Raw genomic sequence first — 21,189 nt, 5'->3', positions numbered from 1 at the left:
GTTGGATATTTGGGAGTTGGCTAAAGATAAATCATGTTTATAACTCATGGCTAGGCATGTGTATCATAAAGTGAAAAGAACGGCTAACTAAGTTGCTTCCTTCATTGTGAAACACTCAAGAAAGATTCTATAAATCGATCCGATATTGATCTCGAAGTTGTTGAAGGGTAGCATGTTCTTTAATTTTTATGAATGTATTCGTTTTAGACTAGTGTAAACAATCTATTCTGGTCAAAAAAGAAGAAGAAGAAGATCTTTCATGATAAAAGAGTGAATTTGATCCAATCCATTCATAAGCCTATAGATATTTTCTTTTGTCAAAGAAGTAAGACAAGCAAATTATTTAAAATGCATCTTAGATCATTGGAGCAAAGACTAAAAATTAGATTGTATGAAAAAAGAAATGAACAAGAATGATCTTCGCTTGACGTGAAGGGAGATGGATAAGAAACGGTACTAAAACTCCATAAACTTGCAAGTATATATATATATATATATATATATATATATATATATATATATATATATATATATATATATATATATATATATTGAATAGCTGTTATTATTAGATTTTGTCAAGAGTGTTGCAAGTATACAAGGGTCGTGTGGGTGAGAGGCAGACCTTGCGTAGTAATCAATTAATATTGCAAGGATGGAAGTGGGAAAAGGAATTGTACTTGTTTTTCTTTTTATCAGTACGATTCTTTTGATTTTTTATGCGGGATATATATATAATATTGTAATAAATAACCTATTATAACAGCTGCTATCACTTTTCATGTCGTGGTCCAATAAAAATGAATGCAATTATGACTATTATTTTATTTTTTATATGACGCTTAGCAGCGATCGCGAATATGTGCAATCTACGGACAGCTTAATCGCGCTCCCTCAAGGTAATATGACGCCAGGGTGCTGACGTAAGCACGGCCCATGCCCAGGAGCGCTATAAAACGTTCCACCGAGGCGACGGGATTCGCACCCAACTCTCTCTCAGGCCGACGAAGCGTGCCCTAAAAGCGGAGAACTCTTCTCGTCGGCCATCTCTCGAGCTCTCTCTCCCCCTTCCTTCCTCGATCTCGCTTCTGAAGAAGGGGGGCAAAACCATGTCCGGATCGTACGGCTCCGGTGGAGTTAACGATTCTGCCCCGCCACCCCGCGGTGGCGGATACGGTAGAGGAGGCGGTGGGGGATACGGTGGAAATCCATCGAATCGAGGTTCTTGGCTCCTCTTGTCTACCCTTTCCTCGTTAATCTCGTTGTTTTTGGTGGAGCGTTAAGGTTGGGGTAAATCTAGGGTTAATTTGGCTTTATCCCTTTTTTTTTTTCATTTAGGCGGCGGCGGTGGATACGGCGGTGGTGTCGGTGGATATCAAGGCGGCGACCGCGGCAACCGGGGAGGCGGCGGGTACCGTGGTGGGGGTCGTGCCGGCGGCGGTGGCCGGGAAGGGGATTGGCTTTGCCCGGACCCTAGGTATGTCTGTTCCCCTTTCTATTTTGCTCTCCCTCTCCAAGATTTCCTTTTTAGGGATTGTTCCTTCCTAAAGCTGGGACCTTGATCCAGTTGTGGGAATCTGAACTTTGCTCGAAGATCCGAGTGCAACAAATGTGGTGCTACAAAACCTGGCGGCGGCGGCACTGGCGGTGGCAGCAGAGCTGGTGGTTATAACAGGGGAGGAGGGGGAGGGGGTGGTCGTGGTGGTTATAATCGAAGTGGTGGAGATTATAGCAGAGGAGGGGGTGGTCGTGGTGGTTATAGTGGAGGTGGCGGAGGTTATGACGCGAACCGTGGTAGTAGGAGTGATAATTATGGTGGAAGAGGTGGTTCTTACAGTAGTAGTCAAAGTAGAGATGGAGATGATTCTGCTTATACTCATGTTTCCCAGCCACCTGCGGCTTCGTATGGTGGTGGCCCTATGGGAAGTTACCCACCTCCTACAAACTCCTATGGAGGGAATGATGCTTATGATGCGGAGCCTGTTCCACCAACCTTTAACTATGGTGGACCACCTTCTTATCCCCCTTCGTATGGCGCCCCACCTCCCAATCCCTATGGAGGTGAAGCCCCCATTGGTCGCGGGGCTCCACCAGTTGATTATGATGGTGGGCATGCTAATCGTCCAATCCCTGGCCGTGATGGTGGTGCTCCTCCCCGCTATGGGGATGGTGGTTATGGTGGTGCTCCTCTTGAGCCCAATGTTCCGCTTAAGCAGTGTGATGAAAATTGTGGGGAAGCTTGTGACAATTCAAGGATTTACATCTCAAATTTGCCTCCTGACGTGACTACAGAGGAGCTTAGGGAGCTTTTTGGAGGAATTGGGCAGGTGCATTTATATTTTGCTTTTCTTTTAATACCAATCTTCTTGTTTACCTATGTGAATCCTTTTACATCATAAATGGTAGCATCTAAGCTAAAGCATGTGTTAGGATGAAACATATGCGATAAATTAATATGACATGTATGTGATAAGTTAAAGTTGAAAAGATGTAACAGGTGCTTCATTGAGATGAGTGGTCATTATTATTGTTGATAATGTCTACAGAGCTTGGTTAAGGCAGATATTTGTTTCTCATGGCGTATTATAGTAAGCATCAAACAATAGTTACCAGGCCTTGCTTGTGTATGCAAGAACAAGCATGGACCACTTTGGTCAGGTCTTTGCTTTGCCCTCAATTGGTGCAACTTATGCACTTTTCTAATAGTTCTGCTCCACTCATTATTTATATGATCAACATATTTACTACTGTATCATGTGATTTGTCCTTTGTATTACCTAGAGTTATGAGCCTTGAAACATTTTCAGCTTTATCGTCGAGTCACTGCCCTCTTATTGTAGGGATTGCATAACAACCTAGAAGTACCAGCTCACTTAATAAAGAAGGCAATTGAAAGTAACGAATCTCAAATCATCTCCTGTCAAATATATTTAAGAAATGCAAGTATCAGAGGGTTGAATCTTATAGTCTTTCATATATTCAGCATAAAGAAAAGAAGAATCTTATAGTCTTTCATATATGATCTTCATACCTTGCCCCTTTTTGGATATTATAAGTCTTGCTAGATGCGTCAAAAGTGAGGATAACAAGATACTGGTAAAACATGAGGAATTAAAGATGGAGATGTTTTTTTGGAATTTGTTAGATGAACATTTTATTAGAGCAATTCTAATGGGAGAGATCGAAGTAGAGAGTTGTGAAGGTTCTCTTTTCTACAACTTATAGATCTGATTTGGAAGCAGCGTTGAGGACATGAAAGGGTTAGGGATTGGAAAGTCATGAAGGATATTGGGCTGAATTCATGTACTAATTTATTTAATGGTATTTTGAAAATCAAACAAATCACATGATTGAAGGAGAAGTATTATGGTACCTGTTTATAAGAATGAAGGTGATGTAGAACAATTTCATACAATCAATGCAGATTCATGCTTGCGATCTTCTAAGTTTGACAATTGACAGGACATTATAAAGAAAGGGGAAAATTTCTAGATTTTTCAATTAATTTATCAGAAGTTTAATATAGAATGCCAAGAAAGGTAATTTGGTGGACTTTAAGAAGAAAAGTGCTAATGTATGGTAGACCAAAAGTATTGCTAGAGCTTTGACAAGCGTCTCAAGGATTTGCACCAAATCTGTCTTTTTACACTAATTATAGATTAATTTACAACTAATATTGAGGAAGATGTAGCATGGTGCATGCTATTCGCAAATGATATAGTGTTGCTTGATAAGAATAGAAGAAGATTAACTGCTAAGTATAATTTCTGGAAAAAAGCTTTATGGATAAAGGCTTAAAGATCAACAAAGTAAAGATCATATATTGAAGATCATTTTTGTGGAAGTACAATGAATATGAAGTCCCATTTGAGATTTGACTGATAAGAGATGCCACCAAGTGATAGGTTGGTAAGGCTTTTAATATTGTATGGCCTAGAATGTTGGGCAATTAAAATAGTTAGGAAACAAATTGAGTGGCAGAAATGAGAATAATCCTAATAAAGCTAAAAAGGATATGTTGAAAAATGAGTATGTTAGAGTTACACAAGGATAAAGTGATGGGTAATTGATTTAGATGATATGGGCATATACAACAAACATTTGACAGGGCTCTGGTAAGGAGGTACTTTGATGTGTCTTACATTTGTAGGATGGAAAGACATAAAGCACCATGGATGCGAGGTGCGAAGAAAAGATATGGAAAAGCTTGAAATAACACCATAGGTGGCCCTAATTAGAAATACCTAGTGACTTAGTATACACGAAGCCAACCTTAGATGGCTATAATAAGCTTGATGGTTATGGGTATGTATATGTACATATATGCATTATATATGCACTATATTATGTATAACATAAACTCAATTTTTGTTACTATCTTGTCTGTCCTTTTGGGGCACCAATCAATTTTTGTGAAAACATGATCAAATTTTTACTCCTTTTATCTCATTCTTATTCTAATGGTTTTCATCATTAAATATTTTAATGATTGTTGAAGGAGAATACATGAGTACTCTTGATTGTTGTTTCGGACTTGGGACCTTGCTAGCTGTTTATGAATGATGATGTTTGTCATTAAGTTAGCCCTTGCCATAGTTCTATTGCTAGGAAGATTTATTTAAACAAGCCCAATCATGCCTAGGCCATCGATTAATATTTGTAGATCTGTCTTCCTTTCAGGGAGTCTTCTTTTGAGCATAAGATTGAGTGCTACAAACCTAACCTTTGTTTCATATTTTAAGTAGCATTGCTGCTACATAGTCCTTACAAGCGACAAGCATGGGGTGAACTAGCTTTATATTTTCGGTATACTTGGTACTACATGTTCGCTTCATTTATATCTATTTCAGGTTAGGACTATAAACTCCTTGAGGATGGCTTGCTAGGTGAAATCTGAATTTTCTGAATAAGCTGAGACTTGGAATCTAATTTTTGATGGTTGAAGCATAACTTCCATCTAAACTCATGTCATCCATTTCAAGACATACAAAAAAAAAAAAAAAAAGCTAGTCATTGCACAGAAGTTAGCTTGCCATTTCAAAAGTTCATATATCCACCCATCAAAGCAAGAATCTCATGATTACACATCGAATAAACTGATAAAGGGTCTTGGGGGACTTTTGAGGTACTAGGTCCGTGTAAATGCTTAGCAACATCCAAGATGCTCGGACATTGCTGCCTGTCTATCCATTTTGTGAACTCTAGAACTTGTTTCCACACTTTTACTTCCACATCCATTTGCTTGAGGTCACATTCATCTTCCACCTCGTAACCACCTTCTCTCTTAGACCTGCACTCTCTGTGTGAATAAGGTTGGAAAGGGGCTTCGGTCAGCCCGATGGGCTTCGAGCCAGCCCAACTTTGGGTCGGGTTATGGGCTAGGCCTGAATAAAATTAGGCTGGATTCGGGCTTGAATGTATAGCCCATTTTTTTTCGGATTGGACTCGGGTATATCATTTGCCCAGTCGAAGCCTGGCTTGAGCCTGAGCCCGACGTGGCCCGAGCCCTAGCCTCATGGAGAAGCCCGGAATGAAAAAAGGGGACAACGGGTGGGGTCTCTAGTGTGGGAATAAAAGAACTACGGCGGAGGAAGCAAAGCTGCGACAATAGAGCGGTGCATCTTGGTCGTCTTGCTTGCGTGGAGGGACAGCAGGAGACCATGGAGGAAGGTGGAGTAGCAAAGGCTAACAAGCTAGAGATTTTCTTTTCTTCTTTTTTATTTTTTTTATTTTTTTTAATATGCACACTCCCCACCCCACCCCCCCCCCCACGCTCATTCGGCATGAATCTGTGAGGGCTAGGGCTTCACTAGGCATCGCGTAATTGGGGCAGGAGCTGATGCTTCGGCACTTGCTGCGGTGGCTGTCGTGCTTTTCGGAGTCGTGGGAGAGGTCACGAAGAGAGGGGGAGGGCTGCGGGGATGGGAGAGAACAGGAGGGGGAGAGGGTTTCAGCGGTGGTGAGGTTTTTTGAGGAAGGTTTTTTGCCAGCGGAGAGGGAGAGAATGAGGTTCCAGTTGGCATGTTACGGTGGTTTAGATGGGGAAGGGAAGAAGAGGGAGCTTCACGTCGAGAAGAAGGAGAGGAAAGAGAAGAGAAGAGAAGATAATCGGCGGGGATCAAACACTGGTTTTCCTCTCCTTTTTTTAATTATTTCCTCACTTTCTCTCTTATCGTTATTGATGGGTCTCTGTTGGTGCTGCGGTAGCTAGTAACAAGGATCTAAGCCCTAATTTTAGGGATGAATTTGGGCTCGTCGGATTGGCCAATTGGGCTTGGGCCAGTTTTTTTTTTTTTTTTTAATTGGGCCTAAGCCCAGCCCGAAGTCCGAAAAATTATTTCGGGTCGGGCTCGGATAGGGATATGGTCCAGCCCGGCCCAGTCCAGTTCCAGCCCGATTTGTGAATAATCTCTTATCCTCTATTTTCTTCCCTTTCCACAAAGTTTTCGTTTTATTATGACATTTAAATGGAATCCTTAATGTAATTTTTGATTATTTAGAGGCAAAGCAGAAATGTTGGTGGATTACAAGAATTTGATACATTTAGAGTTATATAGATGCCTTTTTTTGTTTTAAATTTGTTCATCACAATAATATAACTTGGAAATTAATTACTGCATTTACATTATCAAAGTTTTTGTCTTCAAACATTCCCTGCATATAGACTTCACATAATAGATGATTTATGTATGTCTTTTTGAAATTTTTGAGTATATAAAGCCAAAGAGAAATGTTTGTGGATTACAAGAATCTTATACATTTAGAGTTACAGATATGTCTGTTTACCCTTTTTTTTTTTTTTAAAATGGTATCCCAATAATATAACTTGAAACTATGTTCAGATAATATTTTGCATTTATATTATCAAAGTTTTCATCTTCAAACATTCCCTGCATATACATGTGTATATATATGTGTGCGCGCGCGTGTATGTTTGTTCATAATGTACTTACTAGATGATTTATGGATGGGGACTTATTCGTTTTTTTTTCTAAACATAATACATAATGTATCAATGCAAAATATTTATTTATCTAATATTATCCATTTCATCTTTTTTTTTTTTTGGCGTTCCATTGAACTATTTTATGTATCACACTGGGATCTTGAATGTTCAGATGCTTTCATTTTTTAGGTTGGAAGGATCAAACAAAAGCGAGGCTACAAGGACCAGTGGCCATGGAATATTAAAATATATACCGATGAATCTGGAAACAACAAAGGAGATGCTGTGCTATCTTATGAAGATCCTTCTGCTGCACATTCTGCAGGAGGATTTTATAACAGTAAGTTTTAGCAAGCAATGTGTTTCTACTGAAATCCTATTTCTGTTAATTTCATTTTTTTGACTTTACAACAAAACTGTCAGACTACGATATGAGAGGTTACAAGATTAATGTCGCAATGGCTCAGAAGACTGCACTTAGAGCTCCTCCTGCATATGGGCATGGGTATCCAGTTCCCCTCTCTTCCTACTCTCTTTACCAATTAGTGTTTTTGGCTAGATGATATGTCTCGCGTAGTCATTGAAATGGTAGAAGTATGCATTAGTAATTTTTCTTGCACTGTTTCATGATATCTTTTTTTTTTTTGGTAGAATATTTTAGTGAAAATGTATGGATGTTATATGTTCATTTGCATCAAATATCTTATATAGTTATGACTAAAAGGGCAAATTCTAATATATCCTTTTGCTATAAAGTGTGGACTCTTTGCTTGGCTGTATGTTGCAATATTTACAGTGTTTTGCTGGTTTTACAATGCTCTCTCTCTCTCTCTCTCACACACACACACACAATTGCACTCATGCGATTTAACTAGGCCTCCATAATATTGTTGCGTAAGCATGAATGCAGGTTTCTGGCAATTGAATGATTAGGGGCTTGTTAGAGTTTTAGGATACAAATGATGTATCGCAAGATTTTGCCCAAGTAGGAACTATGAATCTTGTGTATGCCTTTGAAGTCAGAGCATGAGGATTTGGTCAAGTAATTGTATGCAAACAATTTACTCAAAAAATCAGTGATGGATTTTTTATATTGAATAAAAGAAAACATGTTAGTCTTTATTTGTTGTAGATTTGAAACATATAGTAGCTTGTGGACTTGAAGCTAACTCTCGTAGAGGGACGTGAAGTTCTGTTTCCATTTCCTAATCCTATCCTAACACCATATAAAAGTGCCTATGTTTCCCAGCTGTTTTCTGTCCCAGATGATTCTTATACTTTGAATAAGCTCCTACGACTGATCTGATTTTTTTATTCAAACCTACTCATATTCTAAGCCCATAAAATCTTCAATCGTTTGAAAGCTATGAAAGTAGTTGTTTTGGAGTTCAGTCACTGATCTCTATCACAAAACCAACTTTCTAAGGGGTTGTTTGGTTGCCCGCAGTTGGCAGCATGCAGTTGCTGTAGGCAGCAATTGAAGTGCCCCAAGACAAGTGTTTGGCTGCCTGCGGTTGCAACTGCAGGCTGCAGTTCAATGACAAAAAAAGCCCTAACTTGTAATTGGAACTGTAACCAACATCACACTTCCAGCTACAAGAACCCTATAATTGAGAAAACTCTTTGGAAAGGGGTCCCCCTCACTACTCCAACTGTCCCCCTTCTTCTCCACAAAGTCTTTGTAATTGAAATATAATTATATCATTATAATATCATTATTAAATTAATATTATACTTTATAATAAATATTATTGTAAATAGAATATTACATAATAATGTTATAATATTATTATACATTATGTATTATTATTATATTACTAGAATAATAATAGTAATTCATTATAATATTATTTATTTTAATTATTATATTATATTATTGGACTTATATTACTATAATGTTAAAATATATTATACTTAATATTATTAGAACATTATGATATATATGGTACTATAATGATGATTATAATTGCATATAGCAAATAATATATAATAATTATAGTTATTATAAATGCATATGATAATTAATAATTCTAGTTATTATAATATTAAATTATTTTATGCTCATGCTATTGCTACTCCAATAATTCTATTATTTCTACTACAATAATTATAAATGCATTTAATAATTCTAGTTTATGCTAATTCAATGATAATTTAATAGCAATATTATTTTCTTTTATAATTAAAAAATAATATATAAATATTATACTATGTAGAAAATATGAAGAGTTCACTATTTGGGGGCTAACTTTACTACCTCCATCATAGGGTAATCATCTCTTTCAACATCAAACAACCAAGCAACCATATCTATATTTTCAGTTTCCAATTATAAACATTGGAAAAGGCCCTTCTCCACAACTTCACTTCCAATTGCCAGCAATTTAGTTGCAGCTTATAATTGAATTGCATGCAATAGAATTGCTGGAAACCAAACTGCCCCAAAGGCCTAAATCCCATGGGCTCCAAGCTGTCTGATGCTTTCTTCTGGTACTCCATGCACGGAGGAATTTTGCTTCGCATAGGCCTAGTTTATTGGCATGTTTTGTCCATATTTCCATCTCTCACTATTTATTCTTCTCCAAGATTGGTGAGTGTTAGGGTGTTGATTGTCCATACCCAATCATCTTCCATCTCTGATGCCAATAGGAGCAGCAAGGCCCCAATCCCTTAATCCAAGTCCGATTATCTCTGATTTCCATCGTCGGAGTTACTTGGTTCTTTGTCCCACCAATTCCCCTTCATTTTCTTTCTGTCATACATATGTTCTTAAATCAAGTCATCAAATGATTAGCTTTAGAACTGCTGAATTTATGAAATCCTCCATTTGAAGTTTGACATTGTTATAGAAAGTAGTCACACTCCACTTATATTATATTGCTTTTTCATACAAAGCCAATATCTATCTTTTAAGCTAAGGCTAGATTTGTAAATCTTGAGCATTTCAGATATAGAGCCTGGGAGAAATTCATTTTGTAATTTAATAATATACCATTCACTTTGCCAATTCCCATATCAACTGGAAGTAAGTGATTTAATGTTTAGGTAATTTGATGATCAAGTTATCTCGATTTGGCTTTTCTTGAGACTAACCACATACCCAAGCAAGGTTATAAACAATCCGTTGCCTCACTTTATCAGCACTTTTCACATCATTGCTCAAGCTTGTGCTATATAAAGAGGAAAAATGTATAAATTAAGGCTTTTGTTTTGTTTTAGAAAATCAGTTTTAGTTTGTTTTTTCAGTTGGGATTCTAGGGATGTGTGTGTATATTATCTAGGTGGTTTGTATAAATTTCTGCATGCAATTTTGAGTGTCCCTTTCCAATGTAGTAGTTGTAAACCAACTATATAGTGGGACATTGCATGATGAAAAGTTATCAATAGATAAGCAGATGGTCTTACATGTATTAGGGAAAAATGGACTGAGCTCTTACACAAATATTTATACATGCTCCATATGTCTGGGTCTAATAGCCAAAAATTCTGAGACTCGTGGTTTTAGTTGGGTCCCAAGCCACTGTCCTATTTGGTGATTAGGATAAGGTGTGGCATTGGTGGAGCCGACCTAAACAGATCCAAACAAATATAATTTAGAATGTCATAGTCGATCAATTCAAAAAAAAAAAAAAAAGTCCTTAGTGTGGTGCTAACACACGTGAATGCTATCATTGCTTGTTTATTACACTTAATTGGTAGCAACATTTAAAGCAGTCACTTTTATTTGCTTATGACAGCTATCATTGATCAGATCTAGTGGTTTAACATGCTCATGTATGTGCGTCATAACTAGTTCACTAAAGGTATTCTTCTCACTCCTTTGGAGAAGTATTAATAAAAAATTCTTTAATTATTTTTAGGCAAGCCTGATCCCAACCATCTGATGTGAACATTATTGCTTTCCTTAGGTCCTGTTTAGATGTTGGAAGATCTTATAGGTCTGATGACATCTTCTGGCAGTGGGTCGTTGTTTCATCGATACAGTTGAACTCGAGTGGTATGGACAGATTGGAGAAACTAAAACATAACTAATCCCTGATTTCTGGGAGATGAGGCGAATCTGCTTCAAAAAGGGATTAACTGTCCCTAGGAATCAGGGCTTGCCTGTTGCCCGTGGTCCTAAACTCCATGGTCTACCTCTATTTTTTTTGTGGTTTTAACACTGAAGGCTCCTGCAATAAGATCTTCCAGCATTCAAGGGGTCTTTAGTGTCCTTTTATCCTTATGACGGCCTACATTTGCTGATAGTACTAGCTTTCTCAAATCATTTCTCAAAACTTGCCTCCATGTTACTTGTTCTTCCTTATCTTTATCCATCTTTCTTTATGAGCCCAAGCTCATGCAGTCTCGGCTGGTTTTCACGACATTGTTGTCATTGGACAAATCTCTTGTACTTCCTCTAGCGCCCTAAATTTTCACCTTATTCTTGTTGGGTGATAAGACATGACATTCTTATCTTTGTCAAATTTGTTATATTTGCTTGAACCCCTTATTTTCCACATAGAGGTGGTCTCTCTTTCTTGTGTAAGTTCTCTCTCAACTATTAAAACATATGTTTAGTTATATTCTTATTTCTGACATATACTTTCAACAATTAGGCAAATGGAATAATTTTTTTAAAATTATAGTAGTTATGATCATATGACAGTCTTCCTGTCACACTCTGACCCATAGGCATGAGTCAGGCATGCGACAAACGGCTGCACATATGATAGGGTTTAGCCCTATAAGAATTTCTTATTTTCAAGATTAGAATTTTTTTTTCCTTCAAGTAACAATGAATAGGCATAGGTAAATTTTGAAGCATCAATGAAATTCTAATATAGAATTCCAACATTAAAAATTCCAGATTTGAAAAATCAAACATAGAACCCAAGACTCTCTAATGCTCTACCATTACTCCATCCAAGCTACTTAGCAAATGAAGAAAATGACAAAGGAGAATAGTGAGCTAACAGGCTAGTAAGTTACCTTTACATCTCTTCTTAGATCAAGCATATAATATAAAAAAGAAATGTTTAGGTAAATGCATATATAATATTATTGATTGTAATGGAAATTAAATTTTGCAAATTCAGGAAGGAGCTTCAGAAATCGCATGGAGAAGTTTATCAACATAATTGATTCACCTTTTAGAATGATAGAATGCAAAAAAAAAATAATGCATTTTATGGAGAAATACCTTTTTTATAAAATTTTCAATAAATGCAATTACAATTTTACCCTCTCTTAGTCTTTATGATTTCGCACAATTAGCCCCATGATAAGGTTTGAAAGAGACTAGCTCATTAGTGCATGATTATCACTGATTATATTTTTGCTAGGCTTGAAAGGAACTATCTCTGAACATATTTTTGCTAGCTATTAGCCTGATTACCAACAATCAGCCCTGCTGGCTAGGCCTAAATTGTAGTTAGACTAGAGAGTGAACAATTAAATTCATTTTAAAACCAATATCTCAGCCATACATTGATTATAGAGCTATACCCATGAACTTTCAACAATATTTAATAACTTCATACGTTTCCATCATGCAAAATCAACCAACATATTCTTTTGATGCATGAAAGTTCAATATACAGGGGAAAATAATATTTAATTTGAAACATGAAATATCTATAAATAAGTTTTGTCAATTCAGTTTCAAGTACTATAGCTATTTTTCCAAACACATGTAAAAACTAAGTAAGATAAATTTCCCATGCACCCTAAAAATGTTTAGGGGATAGACTTGCATATGTAGATTGGCAAGATGCCAAAAATCTTCCTGATACCTGAAACAAGCACATCAAAATATTAGGTTTCCCTTCAAAACCCTATGGTACAATCCCTATAGATCAAAGAACTCACTGGATTGCGACACAGTCTTAGGGTCCCACAATCTGGGATCCTGTTGGATTAGGGGTGGTAGCCCTAGATTTGCAAATCAGTGGCTCTACCACTAGATGGTAAAGCTGAGATCTTGACACACACCCCATACCTAGCCTAGCATCTAGGTGCGCTAAACAAAAAGGAAAGAGAGGGATAGGGGAGAAATATGCTGACCTAACATAAAGGAGATTTTATAGCTTCTTTATGGTCTAGCATTCTTGTCAATACATTATCTTCATTCTATTTTAGATTGTAATCTCTCATGAAGTTTATCTCCATGATCCGAGGCTCCTGTCATGATGAATCTACAATGTGTTGGTAAAGAGCGTATAACTCAACCCTATGCATGAGTGCACAACCAGGTAAACAGTACATGTTGATATGCTAAGTAATATCCCTAAAGAGGCTAGAGCAGGACTATTTGAGAATGAACCAAATTATTGATTGTGCTGTAAAGACCCTTATGCCCATGTCCTAATTGATCCTAGGATGGGGGTTGATGAGGACCAAAAAGTGGCTATTGCATAGAGGAGGATTAGTGGTTACCTCGGACGTTGGGCTTGACCCCTCTTTTGGATGCTCCTTAGAGGTCAAGGGCCATAATCAAAGAGAGATTGCTGGCCTTAAATTTAGAGAGGTGTCTTGGAGATAGGAAGAGAGAGAAGACTCGAGCGAGTGGGTTTTCAATTGAGAGAGCGAGAGAGACGACTCGGAGGATGGTTCAGCTAGAGAGAGAAGAATCATGGGAGGGCGTTCAACCGAGAGAGAGAGAGAGTCCGTTATTATTATTATTATTATTTTTGGGGTGGGGGGGTTACTGGTTGATGCAGCAGCATTGGTCAGCAAGGTGGCGAGTGGTGGCAGTAGCCTTGGCAAAACAAGACAGCAGCCACAGTGAGAAATAGGAGAGCTGTGGAGAGAAGATGGAGAAGGGCGGTCTGCTTCGATGTTGACAACCGATGGTGACTGGAGACAACTTGGTGTAGGCACAAAGCAGTGTAGGCTGGTGCCCCAGAGAGAGAGAGAGAGAGAGAGAGAGAGAGAGATCAACAAACAAGGGAGGTGGAAAGGAAAAACAAAGGAGGCTCTAGTGCCGGTGTTAGGCAAGCGAGGATTGATGGTGACTGGTGGAGGAAAAGGGGGACCAGCGAGAGTGCTGCGACAATGTCCAACAGTGGGAACCAGTGTGGGTCTGTTGGATGGAAGAGGGAGAATGACTCATTGAAATAGGGGAGAGGACCGGAAAAAGGCAGGGAGGCAGCATTTCCATGCTTGCCTTTGCTCATGCGAGCTTGCTTGAGTAATGAATCTGCTGATGGACTTGCATGCAGCAAGTAGGGAAGCCAACCCATCTCTTGGGTAGAAAAGGGTGAAAGCCAGCCTCTCCTGGCTGATTGGCTCGAAACGGAATGTCTCTGGTGATCACTGGGGAGTGTGGGCTAGTCCCAGACAGGTGGCGACAATCACAGTCTCTCTGAGGCTAGGTTGACCCAAGTTGGTAGGAGGCAGTGATCATGGTGGTGATGCCAGCCCCTCAGGGTGGAAGATCAAGACCCAAACCTCTGTTGGACCATGGCTTTGGTCTCTCATGCTGTCATTCCTAGATGTAAAGGTTTTATCATTATGGTTGTAGGCCCATTAGTCGTTGCATATGGGAGGGGCCTTTTTGAGAGCTCTCTCATCGGTCGTTAAAAGTATGCTTGAAAGTGTGATGCTTTCTAACATCAAGTTTAATCCATCCTCATCTCTCATCTCTTATTACTGGTTTTATGACATTTAATTCATCCTCATAAACAAATGATATTGAAGCCTTCACGTGTGCAAAGAGTTATGCCAATACTACATTTCAGTTGCCCAGCCACATAATCTGTTGGAAAATTTGAAGTTACTGGTTGTAAAAAGATGCATGGTGCTTTAGGAAAAACGGAAGACTATGAGACATGCATTGTGTAGATAAAATCCATCTAAATGCCGCTTAGTTAAACTTCCCTCCAGTTTCTATGTGGGTACAACAGGATATGGATGAAGGGAGGTAGCATTTACAAGTTTTTCGCTATGCATGACTTTATATTGAACACTCATATGTATATATTCTGTAGGCAGGCAGCATTCACAAGTTTTTCACTATGCATGACTTTATATTAAACACTCTTTATTCCTATGTGTCTTTTTTTTTTCCTTTTTTTTTTTTTTTGGTATATTAGTCCTGAAATCTCGTATCTGCAATCCCTTTTATCGTTACATTTGCATATTAATCCCAACAATCCTGTAACTCTTTGCATACAAGCCTCTTGAGTTTACCTAACCAGACCTAAATGGAGTATTTCTGGTTTATTCCTCTTAACACTGTCAGTGTTACTAGTTCCATTTTATTGACTGTTTTGTGCTTAAAAGAAGGCAGAGAGAGGGAAAGAAGAATGCCGGGGACTGCCTGGGGATGCGGGGCCCCAGGGGAGGGGGGTGGGGGGGGGGGGGGGTTGTGAGGATGAGAGATGGCAGGACAGGCTGAGGTGAGAGGAAGATGGAGGAGTCTTAGGTAACCTGTCTCTCTTCACTGCAGGCCACTCCAAGGTTATTTAGTCTTATCTAACTCTGGTAATTCTTAGCCACGGTTTGATTAAAGTAACACTAGGAGGAGGACTAATAGATGCAACAGAGCAGATTGCAGATTGGAGGTATTAACATGCAAATATGAAAGGTTATAGGTGCAAAATCCGACCAAAAAAGCAAATGTAGTTTCTGTACTTTCATGCTAAAGAGTAGGTAGGGGCTTCTGTTTTCCTAATGTGATAGTAATAGGCACATACTGAAATCAAGTATAGAAACTTTTTTAAGAACAATATCATGCATGAAAGTGAGAAGAAAGATAGCAAACAAGATTATTTTTGGCTGAGTTGCATTTTTCTGTGTTACCCCTCAAAAGGAGAGAGAGAGAGAGAGGGGGGGGGGTGTTGTATTTGTGCGTTAGCTGTGTAAAAACTCTGTATGTTCACCTAAAAATTGTGCCAAATCTTGTGATAATTATCCATATTATTTTTTCTTTCTTTGTTTTCTTTTTTTTTTTTTGGTGCACGTGCGCGTGCGTGCTCGCGCATGCCTTTGCATGCGGTGGAGGCGTCCCCCTCCATCCCCCTTTCTTTTCTGAAATTGCCTATGATGATGAGCTAAGAACAACGTTTTTCTTTCTTGGAGCAGAGGTGGGAGAGGTGGATATGCTGGTGGTGGAGATAGGCGTCGAGACAATTACCGTGATGGTGGGGGTCCTGGACCTGATAGGTACCATCATGGAGGACAGCGCTCCCGTCCATACTGAAAAAGACGTTATATGTACTGAAAATGTCATCTCAAAGCTGTTTCTATTCATATTCACATGAGATGTACTCAAAAGGAGCAGTTGAAGGTAGGTAGTTCAAATTATCATGGCAAACCTAGTTTTTCTACTATCAAAGATGTTTGGATGGGACTTTGAACTGATGGATTTTGATATGTAACTTGATCTGTGTTGTGTGAATCGTTTAGAGGCAAGTGGAAATAATCTTCAAATTGCTGTTATGTTTTAAAATTACAGGTGAGTTCTGCTTTTCTCATTTGCTCGTCATCATTTGTCTGCCTCATATGATCATATACTGATGCATTGTATATTTGTGTGAACTGATGCATTGTATATTTGTGTGAACCAAAATGCACCTTTCTGGCGACACTGTACGAGCCAAGTAGCCGGGCATGTGAAACATTAGGCTTCTGCTTTTTATTCATGCCAAGGGCGCTCGTCTGTGCACCAAGTCTGAAAAGCAGTGTTTGTTGGCTGAATGCTGTGCTATCCTCATTGCATCAGGATTTTTTTTCCCCTCTAGCTTTCTGTGGTTGTATTCTTGATTCCATCCTTTTCTTTTATTTGTTCGCCTATCACTAGATATCATCAAAAAGTATGCTTATTGCGAAAGTGGTTTTTATGGCCATGCAGTTATCATCTATCAGTTTTGGTTGAGCTTTGCTGAAGTTGCTTTTGGTTTATGCGCTTATTCACCTGTCCAACCATGAAATTGCTCTGCCCGCTTACAGGAACAACTGTTTTCCCATCGGCTAACTTAATTGCAATTGCCACTTGTTTGAAGATATCTTGTACTTGCTGAGTTGATACATTTCGGTGGTGATTGTTTGATTCTTTACAATCGATCCAGTACCATTAAACGGCTTGACAAGTTAAACTTAAGTGTTGTGCTATTTATTTCCTTGTTTTTTCTTTTTGTTGTGATGATTGAAATATTGTAACCTGGCCATGAGAATTGAGTCATTGCTCTTTATTTCTTTTTTAGAATTTTACGTCCCCAAGTATCTTAGTAATTTCTCGATGATTTCCCCCCCGTGCATAGAAAGGAGGATCCAAAGCCTTTGATCTGTATATATGTATTTTAAAAAAAAAAGAGAGATTGCAATCCACATTATTGCCTTACGTATGTTACGCATTAAAGTAATTATTGCCGTCATTTTTTCTTTTCTGAAAGGCATTATAACCGTGAAATATGAATGCTTACGGATTTTAGGAAGACGTGCTGCTCGCGGATTTTACAATTGCCGTACTCAAGGGTAATTAGATGCAGAGTGCTAAAGGAGCTATGGATGAGACCTAAAATGGATTGGATATCGTACTTTGGGCATCATACCGGTAGTTAGATTTAGAGTTTAAAAATTCATGCATGAATCATGAAACTTTTACCAACCTTTTAATTTTCAGGAGAATGCTGAACACGGTACCAAATTTCATGGGCATGAAAAATCAATATAATTGATTACAACCCGTATTCTATAATTCCCCACCTCCCACCCTCATTAGGTCAGTAGTACCTTGTTCTCATTATTGCAGCTGCTGACTCCTTTTCTCGACCCCAGAAATCAGGTCGGATGTTAGAACTTTGTTGAACACCAGTTTCCACTGGACCCTGACTGATATGCTGGATGCACCATATGCCCTCCGAGCTTCCACCCCTTCCACGTGCTCCTGATCCTGCTTATGAAGGCTTGTCCATATCAAATGTTTTCTCATATCCTATCATAATAAGACCAAGAAAATACATAATCCATAAAACTTCATCTGGATCCGTGGGCATGCGAAACTCTACATGGTCCTATAGATAACATATTACCATATGAAAGTGGCAATTTGCGGGTGAATATCGACGTGTTGCAGTCACAGATAAGAGGCAAAGGCTGGTAGATTAATTGACATTAGCCCATCAAAATACGTGATTACAAGACTTATTGACAGAAAGGTTAACGTGCATTTTGTAATGCAATCTAGAATGTCTGCCTTCTGCTAATAATAGAAGCCATATTAACAAAGCAATATTCTTTAGTAGTTGAACTTACAATTCACTTGGTTCTAACAGCTGGATACAGCAGAACATATTTCAGAGAGAGGTTATAATACAAACTGTTAGGCACCATAATGACATGATGATATCTATATAATACTTGGAAGAAGGCGAGAAAAAACATAAATCTGAGAGATGGACAAGAAGTCACATGGAAGCAAGCGAATTGAGTTGTAGGAAAGTATTTGTAGGAAGCAATCTAAGATGCATTATTCATCTGGACTGACTTGAATTAAGCCCTAACTGTTGTTCAAAGGATCATGCAATTTCTATCTCCGGAGCTGGAATAATCTACAGTAGCCCATGACATCAAAGCTAACATAACATTCAAGGTTGGTCCAAATAGGCATATACTTCAACCACTTCTGGTCTGCTGGTTTGACAAAACTGGATTAACAGCAGTTTGTCCGTTTCAAATAACCTTGACACAGATTTTAGAATTTAAGATTATCTCTATTAATAAAAATAAATAAATACCTTTTAAATAGTATAGCATAAACTTCAAGAAAGAAACCAATTACATGGCAGGTCTGCTTTTTGCTTTACCATGATGCCATGCCAATTGAGCATTTAAGGGCTCTTTCAGTTCAGAAATTTTAAGGATGCATTTGGAAGCACAAGCAAATTGCAATTTTCATGATTCTCAACTCCTGAATTTGCAAGGTTCCATTACCTAATAACAGGTGTTTAGGTGTACAATGTCATAACCTAAGAGTCCTAAAATTACATTATCAAAAACTCCAAGCAGAATGCTATAGTTTCATATTTTTTTTCTCTTTATCATTATCCAAACTTATAGTTTGAGCAGAATTTTCTAGTTTCATTTTTTTTTCTCTCTTTATCATCTTACACTTTTCCCCATTTTTAGGCCTCTCTTTAGGAACCAAATACATTCTAAAAAATCTAAACCTCCAAAATCTACAAATTTAAATCCCACATGAAATCATGATTTTGAAATTGAAAACCTCAAAACAAATCTGAAGATAAGTTGTCATCAAATTTCCAAAAAAGAACTTATCCAGGCAATTTGTTAAATGAAAAATGATATGTTCTTAAAATATTTTATTAGGAGTATACCTGGCTGAATTAATTTCTTTCATGAATTACATTAAGTTATGAACCAAATCACATATTTACTTCTGATCAATTTTAGTGCTTTCATTCAAAAGTCAAAATAGTTCCTTCAATATACAATTGCAAAAAATGTTTTTACTAGACCACATCCATTATCAATAATATGAGTCGACACAACATGCTTTTATACTCGGGTGGCAATTTATGATCCAACCCACCAACTTGACACGCAACTGACCTGATTTAAGCAGGCTTAGGTTTAGCATAAATGGGTTTGGATCCTAAACGGATCGACCTAACCTAATCCGTCTATTAAAGGGGTTGAGTTTAAGTTTAAAGTCTTGATACATTTAACTTTTTGACCTGTTTAATAGAAGGGTTCGGTCATGACCCATATAACCCATTTAACATGTTTAGGAACTTATAACCTGCTTAAAACCAGTTTAATCCATATAACCTGATTCGACCTATTTATTATGGGAGTTGGGTTAGGTTACCTATTTAATAAAATGGTGAGGGTTGGTTTGGTTTCTTGACTTATTTAGTAAACAGGTTGGGTTCGAGTTGATAATAAATGACCAGACCTTCATCTGACCTAACTCATATCCGGCCTGACTCGACTCAATTGCCTCCTTCATTTGTACTGGCACATGGTACATTGTTGGGTTAACATAAAACCCTTACCACATATCCTCAAGAGTGTAGTATTGGTGCTCTTGTGTACCAAGTTGGAAAGATATGCCTTATACTGAGTACAAGTTGATACTTACAGCCTAGTTGTAAATAGTGTTGTGAAACCATTGAACTGCCTTGAACCACTCTCGAAGAAAGATCACAGGTCAATGGTTTGATCATGGGCTATCATCTTTGAAAAAAGGAAAAAACAAGCAATCAAAATATCTCTCCTTGATCCACAGCACCCCATTCTCTTCAGAACCCTACCCACATTATCGATTTCATTCTCTTGTTATCAAAGGGCAATGGCTGGTAGTGATGTCCAATCTTTCTGCTGAAGATTATAGTCAAGGGATGAAAAAGAGTTACATAACCAATCATAAGACTTGCTTGTTAGTAATAGAGAGAGGAGTTTCCCTACAACACCCTGCAACCAGCAATGCATGATGCTAGCTCTCTTTACCACCAACTCCAAGTGTGACCACTCTCTGTCACTCTAACGAGCCTCAAGATCATTGTTGCTCTAATTAGCCTTTTGCTTCAATATCCCAGGCCCTTTTTCCTCTTTCTAGCTGATCCTGGTATGTCGACTATCTAGTATGGTCAATTTGGATTATTGAATCAATCTGACCAATTATTCATTTGGCTTAATTTGGAAATATGAAGCTAGTGACTGTGATATCATGCCCCTTATCCCCCCACCACTGGAAAAAAAAGAGCCTTTTTTGGTTAAAGATAAAACCCCAATGGCTTCAATATCCAATAAAACTTGGGTTACTTTATGGCTTGCATCCTTCTTTTTCCCAAATCCAGCGTGATTTTTTCCTAATGGCTACATCTTTTTTATTACTCATAACCCACAACTTTTAGAATATGTCATTTCTTTCAAAAAATCTAAGCCACCAATCATTCATCCATTATTCCCCACCTATTTTTTCTGCATTTTCTTTGCGGCAAAATCAGACAACTTACATCCATTATTTCTTATATGCACCCACTTAGTTTGTGGCACTTGAAAAAGAGTTATGCAGTAATTCTAGCAGCCTAAAGAAAGCTACATTTTAATTACAATAAAGGAAATATGCTTCACTTTCATTTCAATCACATCCTTGTTACCAAGCATTGACAAAAAACTAATCTTTGAGTGAGGTGCCTCATCCAATTTTCCAAAAACTATTGCGAATATTTAATAACAAGTGGTCGGCATCACGCACCATCACCAAATCACAAAGGGATCTCAAACAGCCAACT

General features: G+C 38.0%; 1 protein-coding gene across 8 annotated transcripts; it reads left to right on the top strand.

Moving 5' to 3' along the window:
- The first annotated feature begins 962 nt into the window (after positions 1-962).
- On the top strand, positions 963-17,049 carry LOC105045885 (transcription initiation factor TFIID subunit 15b). Of its 8 annotated transcripts, none has more exons than XR_012141673.1 (9): positions 963-1,221; positions 1,339-1,477; positions 1,568-2,327; positions 7,136-7,286; positions 7,370-7,451; positions 16,013-16,217; positions 16,337-16,385; positions 16,535-16,680; positions 16,782-17,049. XR_012141673.1 is itself a non-coding variant. In XM_073258462.1 (6 exons), exons 1-6 carry the CDS (start codon positions 1,110-1,112, stop codon positions 16,128-16,130), a joined length of 1,362 nt encoding a protein of 453 aa, XP_073114563.1. In that variant the 5' UTR covers positions 963-1,109; the 3' UTR covers positions 16,131-16,404. The 8 variants fall into 8 exon arrangements, 1 of the variants encoding a protein (XP_073114563.1); XR_012141674.1 differs by having other exon boundaries at positions 16,532-16,680; XR_012141676.1 differs by lacking the exon at positions 16,535-16,680.
- Positions 17,050-21,189: the final 4,140 nt, after the last annotated feature.

Source organism: Elaeis guineensis, chromosome 5, assembly GCF_000442705.2.
Source record: "Elaeis guineensis isolate ETL-2024a chromosome 5, EG11, whole genome shotgun sequence".
Lineage (NCBI taxonomy): Eukaryota > Viridiplantae > Streptophyta > Magnoliopsida > Arecales > Arecaceae > Elaeis > Elaeis guineensis.
Note: the sequence above shows the minus strand (reverse complement) of the source record. Positions and strands in the feature narration are given on the sequence as shown.